Source organism: Alosa alosa, chromosome 6, assembly GCF_017589495.1.
Source record: "Alosa alosa isolate M-15738 ecotype Scorff River chromosome 6, AALO_Geno_1.1, whole genome shotgun sequence".
NCBI classification, from domain to species: Eukaryota; Metazoa; Chordata; class Actinopteri; order Clupeiformes; family Clupeidae; genus Alosa; species Alosa alosa.
Genome location: NC_063194.1, coordinates 24,430,272 through 24,449,474, shown reverse-complemented (window position 1 = coordinate 24,449,474; position 19,203 = coordinate 24,430,272). Strand labels below are relative to the sequence as shown.

The 19,203-nt window shown below is 46.5% G+C and overlaps 1 protein-coding gene across 1 annotated transcript in view; it reads right to left on the bottom strand.

The window, feature by feature from the left end:
- Positions 1-11,574: 11,574 nt before the first annotated feature.
- stk17al (serine/threonine kinase 17a like) overlaps positions 11,575-19,203 on the bottom strand; it is a 20,838-nt gene continuing 13,209 nt past the window's right edge. The window contains exons 3-8 of the mRNA XM_048246629.1: positions 16,783-16,927; positions 15,522-15,648; positions 15,132-15,180; positions 14,305-14,484; positions 13,237-13,505; positions 11,575-13,145 (exon numbers count right to left, since the gene is read on the bottom strand). Coding sequence (XP_048102586.1) covers positions 13,078-13,145; positions 13,237-13,505; positions 14,305-14,484; positions 15,132-15,180; positions 15,522-15,648; positions 16,783-16,927 — 838 coding nt within the window. The 3' untranslated portion in view covers positions 11,575-13,077. The remainder of the gene's footprint in view (positions 13,146-13,236; positions 13,506-14,304; positions 14,485-15,131; positions 15,181-15,521; positions 15,649-16,782; positions 16,928-19,203) is intronic.

Below are 19,203 nucleotides of genomic sequence, written 5' to 3'. Positions count from 1 at the left end.
GCCAATTACCTGTGTGCTTCCTGACATGATGGCCTGGGACGTTATGCGGGTAAGTGGCAGACCGCTGCTGCCGTTGCCAACACAAACGAACCTTCCCACAGACGTGGCAAAATAATTCCCCAATGGACACACAGACGGCCATTTCCCCTGTCTCAAACAAGCTCCCTCACATCATACAATGGAGAGACATCATCAGCACTTTATTATGGCTGTAAATTCTGTCATGGTGGTGTTAAGTGTAGCCCGGGGGGGAGTGTTCCTCCCTCAGTGCTAAAGCATATTCCCCAATATGGAGCCTCTTAAGAAAAGAACTGGAGAGGATGTTTTCACAGTCTATTTCACTCACGTCTAAAAAAAGTGACCTGGTTTTGTCCATGGAATGAGAAAGGGGGGGGGGGGGGACCCCTCAATTATACTCACACATTCTCTCACACGCACACACAAACACATGCATGCACACAGTGTAGGTCTATAACTGTCCTACACAGCAGTTATATGTTGTTACATATTTGTATTTGGTCCCATGTGTGAACCCCATGCCAACATTGTTTTCTCTCAGATTCAACAAAGGGCCAACACAAACACAATGATGTTCATGCACATCATTTACATAGTTTCCTTTGTCTTTCCTACACTTAGACATAGCTTTGTCTGTACAGTTTTACTTTTGATTTCCAAATGAATAACAAGCAGACCACTCGCTAAGTGCAGACACACAAACATACGTGTACTTTAAACACACACTTTTGCCTTGGGCTTTGCATGGCCTTGGTTCTGATTCAAGTCAAGCTGGCGTCTCGGTCTACCTGGTAAAAACACACCCTGCTGACCGAACACAATGTACAACACCAGTGTGCATGTGTGTGTGTGCGTGCATGTGCATAGAGTTGGCATACTGTACATGAGTGTGTGAGAATCAATCACACACACACACACACACACACACACATGATATTATGAACTAAGGAAGACTCGCAGTGTTCCTTGTTTCATAATATCATATTGGCTCCTGCTGTACTTTGCTGTTTCCCAGCATGACAACAGGGCTTGCGTAAGAGCCCCAGAGCCCACTCCCATGTTTGGGCTCCGCCCTCAAATCCTGTCAGCTTGATTTCCTCACCCCGCACCTTCACCTAATTCAGATATACAGAAATAATCCGGCCAGGAATGTGTGATGTGTGCGAGTTTATGATGGTGTGTGTGAATGTCTGTGAGTGAGTGTGTGTGTGTGTGTAGTCATTTCCCAGAAGCATCCCTCTTACAGATTAAGAGAGTGTGCCTGATTGTGAGCTTTTGCGTTCTGTTTGATCAGAGATGGCGTTCAGGCTGGAATATCCAGGCTATCAAAGGCCTTTGAGTCAGCTGATGGCCAGTGTAGATTTTCAAAAAGTGCCACCCAAGATGCAAGCAGGTGTGTGTGCGTGCGTGCGTGCGTGCGTGCGTGCGTGCGTGCGTGCAGGGGGGGGCATTAACCATAGTGTGTTTTCCACACTTTTTCCACATAGTGTTCTTTCCTTGGTGAAATTGTTAGGCTAGATTGACTGACTGACGAGCAGACTAATGGAGAGAGAGAGAGAGAGAATGTGTGGGAACTAGTTTCCTCTCCAGTCTGCTTTCTTCTCATCACAGGTCTGGAATTCCAATGGCCCTTTCACATTGATTTCTGCCACCGTTTGGAATGCGCTTCCTTAACAACAACAACAACACACATCCTTTGTTGCATCCCTTAAAGCAGAACATGCGCATGCGGATACTCAGTGGTCTGTCTCCATAACATATCCTATGCCTGTTATGGCACACCCACCATGGAGTCCCGTCAGTGGTGCACATGGGCCCATGTGTGCTTTCCTGGACCTGCTGAGAGACGCCTGCCTTAACAGCCATGCAAATGGAAAGAGTAAGAGAGGCAGAGAGAGTCATCTGACGGCGGCTCAGGGAACTCACCCCAGGCTGCAGGAGAACACCGTGTTCCAGAACTAACTCTGGCCCACTTAAACCACATCACTCTAATAAAAGCCCCTTTTTTTGCATTCCAGACGGACACTTAAGACTGATAAATAAACAGGGGGAGAGAAAGGAAGTCTCCTCTGAGTTTGTCACTAACACAGGAGGAGTGGTAGAAAGAAGAGAGGAGAGAGATGGATGGAAGAGAGGTGGAAGAGGAGAGAGGGGGATGAGTAAAATATGTGATGGGAAGAATGTGAGAGGATAAAGAAGATGGAGAGCCGAACAGGAACAAAAAGAAAAGAGAGGAGTATGGAAGGGAAAAAAATGTGTCTGACTTCCTCTTGACTCCGATATTCTCCTGATCAGCCTCATCTGTCTGCACAAGCAGGCGTGTCTCGCAGACGTGATGGACAGCTGCGCAGTGATAAGGCCCAGGGTAATTCTGGGATAGAGGAAAACTGTCACACCTTTTCCCTCGGCCCTCCCCCACTGATAACATTGTTAGCGCAACACTGTTCCACGACCCCAGCAATCAGACATTGTGTTTTCATCACAGGACCCTTTTTAATGCTCAGCAATTTGGCCGATTAAATCAGTGAACCATAAATAATGTGGACGTCTGGCACTCACACACACACACACACACACACACACTCACACACATGTTGTGTACACACTCTTTAGGAGTGTGTTACATAATTGCGAGGTGTGAGAGGGGAGAGCCCTTAACAGCGGGTTAAAGGCTGCGACTTCTGAAGTTGTCCTTGGCGACGAGCAGAGAATTCCTCCCCGGGAGCACAGCGATGGAGAGAGATTAAGAGGGACACTTTATAGATGTCAGCATGACCCAGTAGAAAATGTGTGGATACAAACACACACACACACACACAATTATTGGCATAGACAAAATATACAATGAATTGATAAGTTTAAAAAGTACACAAAAAGTATAAGACACAGAGAAAACACTAAAAATCTATCCATCTGTCTATGTAATACCAGAGACGGTGGATAAAGCTAAACTAAAGTAAAGTATATTTGGTAGAACACAACACACACAGAGAGAGAGAGAGATTCATTTCAGATTGTTTATGGTTTCTTGTGTAAAATTGGGACTCCTGATGAAGAGAAAAGGATGGCTTCCATGTCCTGCAAGTGACGAGAGCGGGGTGTGCAAATGTAAATATGTCCAGATGTATACACATAATGTTTGTGTGTGTGTGTCTGTGTGTGTGTCTCTGTCTAGCACCAGTGGTTACACTCCAGAGAACAATAATAGAAATGTTCCAGAGGGATGAAAGGGGAATGGGGAAGTGGTGGCTGGAAACAGAAGCCAAAATAGAGAAAAAATAGAAAGATAAAAGAGAAAATAAGAGAAGAGAAGAGGAGAGAAATAGGAGAGAAGAAAGGAGAGAAGAGAAGAGAAGACATATAGAGAAGAGAGGGAGGAGAGGAGAGAAGAGAAGAGAAATATATTAGGAGGAAGGAGAGAAGAGGAAAGATTTATTGCAGAGAGAAGAGAAGAGAAGAGAAGAGAATAGAACAGAGGAGGAGAGGAGATTTAAGAGGAGAGAAGAGAGGAGGAGAATAGAGAAGAGAAAAGAAGAGAAGAGGAGAGGAGAGAAGAACAGAGAGGAGAGAGGAGGAGAGGAGAGAGAAGGAGAGGGAGAGAAGAGAAGAGAAGAGAAGAGGAGAGAAGAGAAGAGGAGAGAAGAGAAGAGAAGAGAAGAGGAGAGAAGAGAAGAGGAGAGGAGAGGAGAGGAGAGACGAGAAGAGGAGAGAAGAGGAGAGAAAAGAAGAGAAGAGAAGAGAAGAGAAGAGGAGAGAGGGGCAAACTCACGACACAATGGCCTGACCCCGTCTGACCTCTCCTCCCTGTGTGCTCAGCCTCACCACCGATGGCACTGTCGCTCACACCCGTTTGTTTGTGTGCATGTGCATGGTTACACACACACACTCGCACACCCGCACACACACACACACCAGCACACACACACACACACATACACATCTATCTATCTATCTACTCGCACACACACTCACACATACACACTCGCACACACACACTCGCACACACACATACACACACGCACACACACACACACATACACACTTGCACACACACACACACATACACACTCGCACACACAAACACTACCGTGTTTTTTTGGATAAGGAATGCGCCCACACTGCATGAGGAAAGCATTACTGGTGGCTCTGGGATGCTTTTTTTCAGGTTGATCCTGCTCGCTGCTCTTCAAAGCGGGACGCGGCGCTGCCCGCACACGTGGGAGTGATGTTCCTGAGCCGCGCGCTGGACCGCACCAGGAGGGAGGGAGGGAGGGACGAGAGGCCAGGGGGAGGGGCCACAGGGCTCCGCAGATGGGCCTGGACGGAGGGAGGTTACCACCCCTGGGCAGCGCAGGAGCTCCGCAAACTGGACGAGAGCAAACGTGCAGGTCAGATGTAGGGCAGGGGTCACCTGTCGGGGTTAGGGTTCGATTCTGCAGTATACTATAGGTTATCTCAGAGGCGGATTGATTAACATCACGTAAGACCACTGGTATGCAGGTGTGTGTGTGGCCACTGTGTGACCCAGGTGCCTGCGTGCGCGCACACACACACACACACACACACACACACACACACACACACACACACACACACACACACACACACACACACACACACACACACACTCGCACACATACACACACACTTGAATTTTCCCTTGGGGATCAATAAAGTATCTATCTATCTATCTATCTATCTATTTATCTACACACACACACACATACACATACACACACACACACACACACACTCGCACACATACACAGGTTGTATGGTGACTGAAGTGTGTAGCTGCTGAAGAGGAAAGGTTTGTGTGGTGACGGAGAAGTGTGGTGGGCATGGATGGAGCTGACACCCCCCCTCTGTCATCATGACTCTCTTCCTTCCTTTCTTTCTTTCCTCCAACTCTCTCTCTCTCTGTCTTTCGCTCCCCTTAATGAGTCTGTAATCAGGAACAGAAGCGTGAAGGAATGCCAGTGTTACGTAAGGTGTCAGGAGTGCTTCAAGAGAAGGAATAACAGGGAGCGTGATACCAGAGGAGAGGATTGGAATGAGAGAGGGAGAGAGGGAGATAGAGAGGGAGATAGAGAGGGAGAGAGGGAGATAGAGAGGGAGGGGGGAAAAGAAAAGGACAAAATAAGGAGAGGAAATGACTAGAGAGATGATGGACTCACTGCTGGGCAGAAAGAAACATGTTTGTACAAGGCAGGTTAAAGGTGAAAAAGGTGCGTGTGTGTGTGTGTGTGTGTGTGTGTGTGTGTGTCAGGACTGCCTACTCTTACGCATTTGACACATATCACACTCCCTCACACCACACCTGCCCATTCTCACGCTAACTTTTTGTCTTTGCTTGCTCTGATGTATTTTTTTTTATAGTTTAGCAAACAACAATATCCGTTGACAAGGTGTGTTTACAACATGCTGGCAGCAACTGTAATGTGGAGTGCAATCTGACGAAAGCGTCATGAAATAGTGTTTTATGTATCAACCATTAACCAAATGACTACAGGGAAACGAATAAAAGGATGCACCCACCATCATTTTATATTACCTTCTATTCAATGTATTGGGATCTTCATTCACACAGAGAAATATCAGGGACAAACTGAAACAAACTAACTTTGGGAAAGGAAACATGAGTTAAGAAACGAACCGTTGAAGAAATCAGGGAATGCCTTGTGTCATTTTTACGCTGCTTAAATGCAATGATGGATACATTCGCTACCATTTTCATGAGCATGATGTAATGTAGGCTTTTATGAAATAATAGGAAATAATACTAAAGGATTTGTTATCTTGACTCTTATCATGAAGAGAATCAAGAGGACAGGAGAAAGCGCTTAGAGGGTGTTGGGAGATAAGAGACAGACCTCCTCCAGAGCTTCCCCACCTCTAGGTGGATTCTGCTCCTGCTTCTGAGTGCTCTATAATAATAATAATAATAATAATAATAATAATAATAATAATAATAATAATAAGCTTTATTTGTATAGCACCTTTCATACACAGAATGCAGCTCAAAGTGCTTTACATTTGGAGCATGTAACACAATAATAGTCAGTCAGTCATTATCAATCACTTTCACCTTTCTTCATTGCTGTGGCCGTTTATGATCCAATCAGCAACATATCAGAAATATAGAAAATAACATGCATGTAATGTAACACAGTTATTAGAGAAGAGTCAGTCATTCCCCTTTGTTGCTGTGGCCGTTTATGATCCAATCAGCAACATATCAGAAATACTATTATACTACTATGGATATATAAAGGTTTTGCTGACAAATGCCTAGGATAACAAACGCAAAGGCCCCGTTGATGCAGACTCCATGCAGTCAGCCTTAGCTTGTTCTTAGCATATGTCGCAATTATTTGACTTTATACACAGACATTCAAGACTGGCAGCCTTAACCCTTTACCCCCCACAAGCACACCATATGGCAACTGTGGCAAGGAAAAAAAACTCCCATATTCCAGGTAGAAACCTTGAGCAGAACCTGACTTAATAGGGGGAGCCCATCTGCTTCTGGCTGGCTGCGCCCTCCAATGGCAGCAGATGTAGAATAATCTGAAAAAGTAGTCTACAGGATAAGATGAGTTAACTAATGGCTTTCCTATACAGGTATGTTTTCAGATCTTTTTTAAAAATATTTACTGAACTCGCCTGCTTGATGTACAGAGGCAAGGTGTTCCATAGTTTTGGGGCATAATGGATAAAAGAGCGTGCGCCTATAAAACAGTGCACAGATAGGCTATGCCTTGAAATTGTTTATTAATGTAGCCTATTTAGGTGTGCTCTTTTCTGGCGCACGCTCTGCCTGCGCACATTCCCCAGTAGCAAACCTCATGCCGAGGCAAGACAAACTCAACAGTTGGCAGCCCAGGGGCCTCGTTTATAAAATGATCTTACGCAAGTTTGTTCTCTCTGAATCACATGTGCATCATTTGACAAAGGATCTAAGATCAAAAATGAAGGTTGGTTTGTGTGTGTTTGTGTGTGTGTAATTAACTGCCAACCTTAGAAGAATGCTTTCCCACCCAAAAATCCTCTCTCACCTCTGAGATATCACTGTATCACCAACCGATTGAATCATTGTGTCACTACACAAACACACAAACCACAAACACACACAGACCAATATAGATAGATAGATAGATAGATACTTTATTGATCTCCAAGGGGAAATTCAAGGTCTCAGTAGCATACAGACATCACACACAACATTCACTAACAGCAGAAAAAGTAATTAAAAGTATATAATATAAAAAAACAACTAAGCAATAAGGACAGTAGAAGATAAAGAATTAGTCTAAATCCAGTCTAAAACAATATATAACAATATATATATATATACATATATACAGGGTGCGATTTGTGTAAAAACCAGAGGGGGGGATGATTTTGAATAAGTTTGTAAACCCCCCCCAAAAAAAAAAAATAAAAACGATTCATAGCCTAGTAATGTCATGGCTAATAATACCCTATATTATTTTGCCACCTTTGTAACATTTTAGTTTTAGTTTACCGTGGTGTATGACTTTAAACAGCGAAAAGTGCTTGGTATGATGATCAGCTCCTCTAATGCAGGGTAGGACTACGCTTTGACAAGCATACAAATTCACCTTGTTCTTGCCCCATCTGAAATGACTTCTCTACTTTTGCTGCCTCCATCCTTTCTGTATTTGTTGTGTAAAAAAACGTTGAATATGATGGCACTGAAGTCTTAAAGGGGTGGTTCAGGATTTTGGACATAAGACCTTATTTCCAAGTAAGCAAGTGTGATATTTATCAGTGGAGACCGTTTTCAGCACTTTTCATCCAGTCCTTCTAATTGCAGAGTTCGCAGGTGCTAGGCTAGTGCAAGTCAACGGTATGTGCTAGCCTGCCACTAAAGACAGTCTTACCCACTCCAAAGTACACCTGAGGCAAATTCCAGACAATCGATGTAAATGTCTGTGTTGATAGAATAGTGTAAGAAATACAACTACCCTTGCATCGCGTTGCAATAGTTATACTTTGGTCTCTAAAGTTGTTAGTAGTCATTTTGCAACTCAGCAGCGGACTGATATTACCAAGGCTACTACTAGGTATCCCCATTGAGTGCGCTTTACTGTTTACTTTTTCAGCAGTACTACTAACCGGAGCAAGTATAATTCCGCGCTGCTAAGAAACTAGTCCCTCAAAATGTAATGCGATCGTTGAAATGCAAGGATAGAATAACGTTAGAAATAACACTGTCAATACAGACATTTACATCGATAGTTGTCATAATTTATTTGCCTCAGGTGTACTTTGGAGTGGGTAAGACTGTCTTTAGTGGCAGGCTAGCACATACCGTTGACTTGCGCTAGCCTAGCACCTGCGAACTCTGCAATTAGAAGGACTGGAGGAAATGTGCTGAAAACGGTCTCCACTGATAAATATCACACTTGCTTACTTGGAAATGAGGTCCTATGTCCAAAATCCTGAACCACCCCTTTAAGTTAGTGAAATGGCTAACAGTGTTAGTTGGTAACCAAATAGCCTACACATTGCGCTACACGCTGCGTAGGCTACGTGCATTCTCTCTCCTGAAATTCAGCAAATATCTCCTCATTTAATGTAAGTTCCTTCGGACAATAGGCCTACGTTCTACTCTACGTGCAGTTGTCCTCCATCTCAGTTGCATCAGTTTTCTAATTTTTAAATCCTCACCATCCCCCCATACAAATCGCACCCTGTATATATATATATATATATATATGTATATATCACCTCCTCTCGCACGCACGCACGCACACACACAGACACACACACACACACACACACACACACACACACACACACACACACACACACACACACACACACAGACACCCAGAGGTGAATAAAAGAGCCTGGAGGTCAGGATGTGAGAACTGATAGTCTCACACATGTCAAAAGTGAGGCACTCAGGCATGCAGCACACCTTGGGGCCACATGCCATAAAGAGCCCTCCTGACATCCAGTGGAATGACTAAGGGCAGGGCAGGGCAGGGCTGGAGTGACAGCACACTTAATTACCTTTTTCGGAATTCAAATGCTAAAGTTTAGTGATGGGAAAAGCTGATTGCTCACTGAAATGAGTGAAAGCTCACCGTCAATCTGTGAGACTGTGACTGAGTGGCAGTGAACAGTGCTATGTTTAGTGATACTCTCTGTGCATCCTAGCCTTACCCTGGGAGTGATCTCTGCCTCTTTGGTGCTCTCTCGCTCGCTCACTCTCTTTCTCTCTGTCAATTCAATTCAAGTGAGCTTTATTAGCATGACAAATATGTTTGCATTGTCAAAGCAGAACATTTAAACATACATCTACAAGAATACAGTACACAGCAAATAGATACGCATCCAAGATTAACAAACAAACTGGTGAGTGTGTATGTATGTGTGTCTGTTTTGTGTGTGTGTGTGTGTGTGTGTGTGTGTGTGTGTGCGTGTGTGTGTGTGTGTGTGTGTGTGTGTGTGTGTGTTTGTGTGATTAACTCTGTACTCTGCACAATGACAATAAAGTTGAATCTAATCTAATCTAATGTGTGTGTATGTGTGGTGTATTCTTGGGCACTCACCGTTCGCAGTGCTCAGTCCAAGGGGCAGGATAATCGGTTGTCTTTCAAATTCCCTCTGCACGCAATAGGACAGCGCTGAGTCCCATGCGTTTTCCCACCAGCGGAGCTAGTTGGCTAGTTCAATCTTTTGCCATCTTAAAACAAGCTTAACTTGTGTCACACTGTTGGCCAACAGCAACATCCATCTTCTTTGTTTTCAAGTAGCAGGGAATTCAAGCCAAAACGTTGCAACTCTGCCATCAATCATTATGTTAAGCCCGCCTAACGACTCTATACACAATTTCATTGGCCTGATAGAAGTTTAATTTTTCGAGCTCACAAGCCAACGGAGAGTTGCTAGACTAGCCCTGGAAGCAAATGTAATTTGCTACCGCTAGGGTGCGTCTAGATTTCTAGGCTATTGCCTTATGGCATTCGGTGATGTATTTGGCAGCAAGACAGCTCCCTCTCTCTCTCTCTCTCTCACACTCTCTCTCTCACTATCTATCTATCTATCTCTTACATAATGGATGGCACACGGTACACATTTCTGTCCACAACGCCCCTTGGGAAAGAGGGGATTCCTCATCTTTCCCAGATGTTTGGCATTCCCGATTCCTATATTTGGGATGGCCCCAGGCCGTCGGGCCTTACAGGAGGCTTTCTCTCTGCATCAGAGTGCATATACGTGAAACCCAGGAGGAAATGGTTGCTGACAGATTCAAGCCTAGTGGAGAAACTCTTGACACATTCTTGTGTTCATACTAAACCCAGGACAGTGTTGGCTCCAGGCTGAGTTGAATGGAGTGCTCTAATGTTCCTCTCATGTCCCCCTAGGGATCAATTGTGCGCACATAACAACACTACACACATATTGTTGCATATGAAGTACCCTGGTTATGCAAGTGGCCTATTGTCCCCTGTGGACAATATGTGACACGTGATATATGTGGGTAACAAACGGACCACATCACAGAAATGGGGCCTGCTGTGGAGGTCAGTGGTGAGGGGTCAGTTCAGTAAGAATGTGCTGTTTAACTGTGGCCTGGGGAGGAGGAACCAGACCAGGGAGAGAGCGGAGACAGAGGTACATCAGATGATGACCAGGTCCAGACCACATCTGGTCCAGGTGTGATCTAACCAGTGATTAGAACCAGTGAGATAGAATTAGAGGAGAGAGAGAGAGATATATGGAGGAATTAGAGAGAGAGAGAGAGATAGAGATAGATAGAGAGAGGGGAGGGAGAGAGAGAGAGAGAGAGATAGAGAGATAGGAGAGAGAGAGAGAGAGATAGAGAGGGGGAGATAGAGGGGGAGAGAGAGAGAGAGAGAGAGGGGGGGGAGAGGAGAGAGAGAGAGAGAGAGAGAGAGAGAGAGGGGAGATGGAGGACAGGAGTGGAAGAAACGAATGATGGAGAATAAAAGGGCACCCAAATGGTTCCAGTGGTTCCCTCAGTGGGGCATTCCTGAAGTTCCTCAGTGGGGCATTCCTGAAGTTCCTCAGTGGGAAACGGAAACTCAAGGCCCAGTGGTATGCTGTGTGTGTGTGTGTGTGTGAGTGTGTGTGTGTGTGAGGGGGAGAGAGAGTGTGTGTGTGTGTGCGAGGGTCAAGGCTGGAGGAAAGCCAAGCCACAGAAAAGGGGTACAAATTTAGAACTCAAGCAAACACGACTATTGTTTAGCTTGATGAAAGCGTAAGTGCGTGTGTGTGTGAGAGAGAAAGAGTAATGGGGAAGGATGTATTTATGTGACAGGAGCATTCCACTTAAAAGCTTCTCTGGCATTTCCTGAACAATGTTTGTTTGTGTGTGTTTGTGTATAAATGGCAGTACATCCACACACATTCAGTTGGGAAAGGGGCTTTTTCACTTCTAAGAAACCTTAATGCCGGGAAGAGGAGCTAAGAGAGGAAACTGACGACACGTCACAATCCCAACACCACCTCGCTGTTACAACAAAACACAACAGACCAAGAAGAGAACTATTCAGGTGACTTGTTTCATACAAAATTTATTTTTGATGCATGCCATTAACATTTATTTATATTAAGATCAGGATTTCCACTAAGTGCAAACCTGTTTGAAGCTTAAAAGCAAACATCGGGGAAAGAAAAGAGTAAAAAAAAAAGAAAAAAAGAAACTTAATACAATTTTAATACAATTTATCACTCCTTACAGTACAATGCCACAATAGAAAAATATTTTGTACACAATTCATCTTAAAACAAAAAGAAGAAACACACAAAATATACATTGACTTCTTACTTGAGAGAAAATATCCAAAAGCAGACATTTCTCACTTTCTTCTTCTTAATGTGGAGAATCTCCCAGGTTAAGCACTTAAGTCATCTCACTGCTCTCTCGCCCTCTCTCATGCAAGTCATTGTTCAGCTAGCCGCTCCAGAGTCACTGAGAGCTGTATATACATCTCCTAATCAAGACATCTCTTGGCCACCCAATCAAAAGAAAACAGCACAGTTCTAAGTACAGTATACTTCCTGAGGCGGCCATCTTGTTTTTTGTGTTTTTTGTCTAAAAAATGTGATCAGCAAGTGAGGTTCTAGGAGGAAACGCATGGATCAGACAGGAGCACGAAATCAAAAGCATAAGTGAAAAAACTTCAACCCAGGCTGTGAGTACAGGTCACATGTGCAACAACAGCAAAACATGACAAAACAACAACTAAATGACAACATCAAAAACCTGTCACTCTGGAACTTGGTGGACACTCCGAATAATAGGAGACAGTGATGTGTGTGTGTGGTTATGTACATATGTGTGGGTGGACACCTCTAACAACTAAAATGTTGTGCTTGTCTGAACCATGTCATCACGTCTTTGGCAAAGGACTCCTTAACATTTTTTTAAACTATAAAATTATACAATTTAAATAAAAGTGCTTGTAGATTTTTCATTTTAAATGGTGAATGTGGATGGGAGGGGGTGTCACCAGTGGACTACCAAACAGATAAAGGCCTTCATCACCACCATTGCAACCATACTTCTCATTCAAACGGATCTCAATCTGTAAGGCTACTAGATCAAGGCCTCATCTTATAAGAACTTAGCCCACCTCCTCCACTTTGAGTTGCCTCTTCCCCCATACAGGAATGACAGGACTTGAGTGCATTTTTTAAAGCCATTATATGGCTTTTTTATTTTCAAACCTTTCAAAACCGGTCTTCATTTCTTTTCAAGTCTTTCCTTCTTCAGATCAGTTGCTATTTAAGGTTTACAAACGGCGTATCAAGGCTTTATAAACACATTGTCTCTAGGGCCACGATGCAGGCCCACTTGTGTGTTCAGAGGAGAGAGGTTCGGTTCAGGGGATAGGCCACATCACATTCACGCAGAAAGGCAGACGGGCACACGCCGCAACACTGTCAGTCATGCACAGGAGCACAAATCAGTCAGTCACAGTTCATCATCAGGAGAACCCCATTGGCCGCTGAGCTAATCGAGCCCTCTGCTGATTGGCTGCTGCTCCAATTGGATCAGCAGAGGACCTCCTGCTGGATCTCCTGTCGGGATGGGAAGGGCTCCAAGCTGAAGATCAGCCAGACTTTGACCTCCCCTGGCGGGAAGGCCCTCCTGTCGGGAGCTGGGAAGGGCTCGGGCTCCGACTTCGGACTGGCTGGTCTCGTCCAGGCAACTCTGGTCTCGTCCAGACTTGAGCTCGCCCTGGCCGGGGAAGGCCGCGAACGACGAGGGCACCGGCAGCTGGGGCGGCGGCACAGGGCTCTCGGGCTCCGACTCGGACTGGCTGGTCTCGTCCAGCGACTCCAACTCTCTGGTCTCGTCCAGCGACTCCAGCGGCACGCGGGCAGGCATCGGAGGGGCAGGGGGAACGGCGGTGTGGACGTGAGGAGAGTGACCGCTCAGCCATGGGTGGCTCAGGCACTCCTCAGCTGTGGCCCGCTTTCTGTGTGCGTGAGAGAGAGAGAGAGAGAGAGAGAGAGAGAGAGAGAGAGAGAGAGAGAGAGAGAGAGAGAGAGAGATGACCGTTAGAAATCATTACTACTGAGAGACCATCATCTTGCAAATCATCATAAACGATGGAACAAAGCTCAGAGTGAGCAGGTCAAGCTGAGACTGTTTGGAGAAATAGAGGCTCCTTTTCTGCCTGCAACTGACACCATCTCAGTCAACAGTCCAAGCGTAAACGTCTTTCGCTCTTTTTCCTGCCCTGCACGGCTTCTCCTCTCCTCTCAGAGTTTTCCTCTCCAGGGATTACTCACACAGGCAGGAATGTTTCCACAGCTATTTTCTCCTTTTCTCTTATTTCTCCTCCTCTCATTCCCCCTTTCTCCCTCTTTCTTTGAAAAAAAAAAAAAAAAAACTAAAGCCGCAGATCATCTGTGGGCGTTAAATTATACAGAGAGGATTACAGCTCGGAGAGAGCAGAGGCCAGGGCTGCAGTCGTTTCTCAGCGAGCCGTAATGGCTGCGCGTGTGAGCCTTCTGAGCTGCTCAGTCAAACTGATGGAGAGGACACAAAATGGCTGCCGCTGTGCCCCAGTTTCTAGAAGGGGCAGCCCAGGCGTGTGGAAACACTCCAGCAGACCTTAATGGCTCTCATCTGTCCTTTGGGATGGAGTTGTACTGTGAGTGTACCACAGAGACATGGCTCATCAGGGACCATGTCTGCACTTCATCACCCACCACCCCCACCCCTCCCCAGCCCTCTTCCCCAGACACGCTCTCTCTCTTTGGGCCACTCACCTTGGGTTTGTGTGGAGCAGCGACTGGATGAAGTCGATGGCCAGGGAGGAGACGCCCTCGAACACCTCCTGGGAGTAGTCCACGTTGCCCTGGGAGATGTTCAGGTAGGTCTCCTGCTTGTCCTCACCCAGGAAGGGCGACTCCCCCGTCAGCATGACGTACGTCAGAACTCCAATGCTCCTGTCAGTGGGGGAGAGAGAGCGGGGGGTCAGACACGTCCACCAGCGCACAAATCACAGAACCTTCTGGAAAATAGTGATGACTCTTTCGTGTTGACTTTCTTTAATGTATATATCAGGAAGGCACATGGGCCGGTGATGGTGCACCTCTAACTGTTATGTAATGCATCTAGAGACCAGTGCTATGTGCGCTCTTTCATGAGAGAGAATCTGTCCTCGTATAAGCAACAGTTTGCAGTGGGAGCTGCTGGTGGTCTTTGATGAGACCAAAAGCCTGCGGTGGGACATTTGAAGCTGATGTTTTTCATAAGGGCTTTACAGGAAGTCTGGGAGCGTTTAAAAGAAGCCCGGAGAGCCCAGGCTGAAGACTGCACCACTCAACTCTCTGCTCATTTCATCACACAGCTTTCATGACTACCGTTGAAGATGATGTCACCCTACTAAACACGGCCATAAAGAGCGCTCATTAACCAATAAATCACTTGTGTGCAGCACGCACGCACGCACGCACGACGCACACACATAAATACACTCTCTCTCTCACACACACACACACACACACACACACACACGCATAAATGCCCACTCACACGTACACAAACATAAACACACACTCACACAGACTTTGATCTGGGACGTCACACTTACCACATGTCTGTTGCAGTGGTGATGGGCTCATAGTTCAAGATCTCTGGAGCTGTTCCAAGAGAAAACAAAGGCTGATTAGGTTATCTATTATGTATAGATATATACACACACACACACACATATGTATGTATGTGTTGTCCCATATATCATCACATATATATCATCATCATCATCATTATCAATATATATATATATGATGATATATGGGACAACTTATTGAGCAATTTTGCTAGACAACCACATAACCAATTCCATGTGTTTTAATGCAATGACGAAGATTTTCCTTATGGTGATTAAAGTTGTCCAGCAACACCACTCAGCCACATTGCACAAAACGTTTCCTTGTGGACCATCAGCTTGATGGAGGGATAGTTGCGGCCGAAGACTCACCTACATACTCCGGAGTGCCCAGGATCTCCCGCACCTCTGTCAGGGAGTCCATGCGTCGGGACAGGCCAAAGTCCACAATCCGGATGTCCCCAAGGGGCTGAGCACTGGTCAACAGGATGTTCTGGGGCTGGAGAGGAAACACACACACACTTACACTTAGATGGTCTGCAGACCCTTTTTGCTATGACAAGTCAGCAAAACACTGAATATGCCATTTAAAACTCCTGTCCTCATGTACAGCAAAAGTCAGACAAAATGACAGTGACCACAGCAGCCATCCAGTGAGGCTTTAAGGACTCCAGATGGATGTCGGTGTGTACATAGAGAGTAACGTTAAAATGGAAAGTCTAGAAATCTCTTCCGCTCCTCCTCCTGTTCCTAGAGTGACTTTCCTCCATCATCGACTCTCTCTCTCTCCCTCTCTCTCTCTCTCTCTCTCATTTCCCCTTGACTTTGATCTGCCCTGAACTTTCCATCCGTAGCCCTAATACCTCAACAGACCAGAGCAGACCAGAGCAGACCGAGCATCTGTCCTGATCCTTGAGGTTTCTTTGTGTGTCTGCCGCTGCTCTCATCTCCTTCCTCTCTCTTGTAAATTCTCTGGCTCAGAGTCGCTCTTTCACTGCTCTCTAAATCAGCCCAAAAGTAGCCGCCTCGGAGTCACGCACTATAGTATAGAAACAGCTCTTTCCCTTCCCTCCTCCCCTCCTCCTCCACTTTGGGCCGACATTATGTAACACACTCACGCACACACAAGACCTCATTACAAATGAGGCCGATGAGCTCTCTGTGTGTGTGAGTGTGTGCGTGCATGTGTTTTTAGGACAAAGTGATGGAATAAGTACAGTGTGTGGTTTATTAGCTTCATCTATCACGGCAAGTGTGTAGGTGTGTGTCCACATGATTGTGGGCACAATGTTAAACTCTGTGTGTGTGTGTGTGTGTGTGTGTGTGTGTGTGTGTGTCTTTATTGGCTCCATTAGTCACAGTATGCACCATGGGTGTGAGGCATTTCTCCAGTACAGTGAGGACACAGGAGGGGAGCAGAGCAAGCTTTTAAAGGAGCGGAGTAGAGAAGAGAAGATCTGTTATGTTAAACCCTGTTCAAATGAAACCACTAACTCACACATCTGTGCTCCCGTCATTCACTCACATCAGAGTCTGGGCATCCCACCCACTCCCCAATACAAACACACACACACGCACGCACGCACGCACGCACGCACACACACACAGCTTGAACGCATGTAGCCGTACCCACCTTCAGGTCAAGATGGACAACGTTGTTCCTGTGCAGGAATGCCACACCCGCAAGGATCTGGCGAGCCAATCGGATGACGTCCTTCTCTGTGAAGGCCTCGTCGTTGTCGGCAACACACTGGTTGAAGATCTCTCCGCCTTCAGCGCTGCATGCCAAAGACAAGAGGGAGGCAAGACGTTAGGAGCACACTCAGAAATCACACTAATCAGCCCAATCACAAATAGGCCTATGGTTGACAAGTGTTGCCCTAGGTTGATTTGTAGACATTTAAACACCATGATTTCCTGCCTCTGTTCCCTCCCCCCTGGGCTCAATCCTAAACAGGAAATCCCCTGTTGGAATAAAAGTGCTTCATTAGGCTGCAGCTGTGAGGCTGCTCGTTTAGTTGGACTGCGCAACACCAGGGGCCATCTTGGTCACTTGGCTCGCCTCCATTCAAAATGTACCAAGTTTCCCAGACAAAAGAATCGAAAGGATTATTATTCAACTCCCATAAAGCATGATAATAATATCCACCGCCTACACACACTAACACAAGTTCTTGTAAGTTACATAAAGTCTTTGTTGGACTTTGGGCCCGAGAACAAGGTCAGCACCTTCCCTCTAGGAGACCTGTGTGACAGATCCAAAAGTCACACCCATGCATCAGCAGTGATTAAAGGTTCTCAGGTTGACACACACACACACACACACACACACACACACACACACACACACACACACACACACACACACACACACACCTTCTCAGTCCTCTGGTTTATATTTTCTGAAATAGGGGGCAGATGCTGGCAGTGTGACCTTGGCCCAAATCTTGATTCAGAGCAGACCACATGAAGGTCATCCTCCCAGTGAAGAGCTCGCCTCCACGCCGCCACTTCTCAGAACCGCAGGACCCTCCGAGCCCGTTTTAACGACACGGGAAAGCCAATGAAAACAATCGACAACAAAAGCAGCCTGTTCCCTTGCCCTCCTTCTCCTCCTCCTTTTCTATTCATCTCTCTCTCTCTCTCTCTCTCTCTCTCCCTACTCGTCTCGTGTCCCCTCTCCTACAGGGCTTCACCTCCCCAGAAGAAGAGAAGAGGAGTCAGAGATCCAGAGAGGTCCTCCTTTTACCCCCTTTATCCTTCTACTCTTTTATCCTCACTGTGTGTGTGTGTGTGTGTGTGTGTGTGTGTGTGTGTCCGGCATCGTTTCACCACCTCGATCTCCATGCTTGTGTAACCATGGCGAGGGCTCGCCGGGATGTTGCGGATTTGAAGGTTTGGGAGTCGGATGCTCCTCGGAGCGATGAAAAAATGAGAGCCATGTGTCTGGGATTAGCCTGCCTGCCTCTGCCTACATGCGTGCACACTCACACACACACCTTACCTAGAGGCTAGAGGGGAGGCGTGTGTGCGAGGCCGTGGGTATGCCAGTTACATAAGGTAGAGAGCCGCCCCCAGGCCCTCTGCTGACCCCAGCTGTATAAATATGGGGCGCTTGGCTTATCAGCGCCACAGATCCAGACCGCAGTCACCCACCCCCACAGGCCCGTCTCCTCGGGACCACGGCCCTCTCCTGCCCTGTCTGACGCTCCCCGGCAGGCACGCAAGCCAAGCGGGCCAAAAACAGCTCCAAGCGTCCCCTGCGCCAGTGGGAACACGGCGAGCGCAGAGCCTTTATCCAGCTCAAATCGCATTCCTCCGCACAGCCGCGTCTCATCGCAGTGTGGACGCTGACGTGGTCAGCAGCAGCGCCAGCGGTGGCAAACTCAGTGTGCGAAAACAAGACAATGTGTACGTGTGTGTGCGTGTGTGTGCGTGTGTGTGCGTGTGTGTGCGTGCGTTTGTGTCTTGAGTATGGATATGAAAACTCCCAGCTCACAGCAGGTAGAGGAGCGTTTTTTGTGCGCCCCAGCACATGTGTGCGTGTCGTCTCTGCACTCGGCGATTGGGCACTGTACTCCAGTGTTATCAAACAGACGCCCAGAGGGTAGTGCTAGAGGATTCTCCTCCACATCTCCACCCATCCTCAGGGACTTAGCGAAGGCTAAACTCTGCTGCGCCGCTCACGTAACATAAAGCTTCCCCCACTCTGTTTACACTCTCCGAGGCTACGTCGCCACTCCCTACCGGTCATATTGGATAGGCCAAAACAACATCCCAAAGTCACATGGTCTGTCTTTTGGATAGGAGAGCCTCAAGACCGCACCGTGGTTGGTTTGTCAAGTCCCGATCTGTGGGTCCATGTGCATGTTTATGCACACATGCGCCTAATAACTAATTGATTGGACAATACTATGAAATTAAAAGGCGGATCATCCCTTGGCTCTTTTCTATCAGGCTTTGCTTTTAAATGCAGTCACCCAGAGAGCAAGTGCAGGAACATTCATGGACAAGATGATGAAAAGAAAACACGAATGGGGAAAGAGAGGTGAAA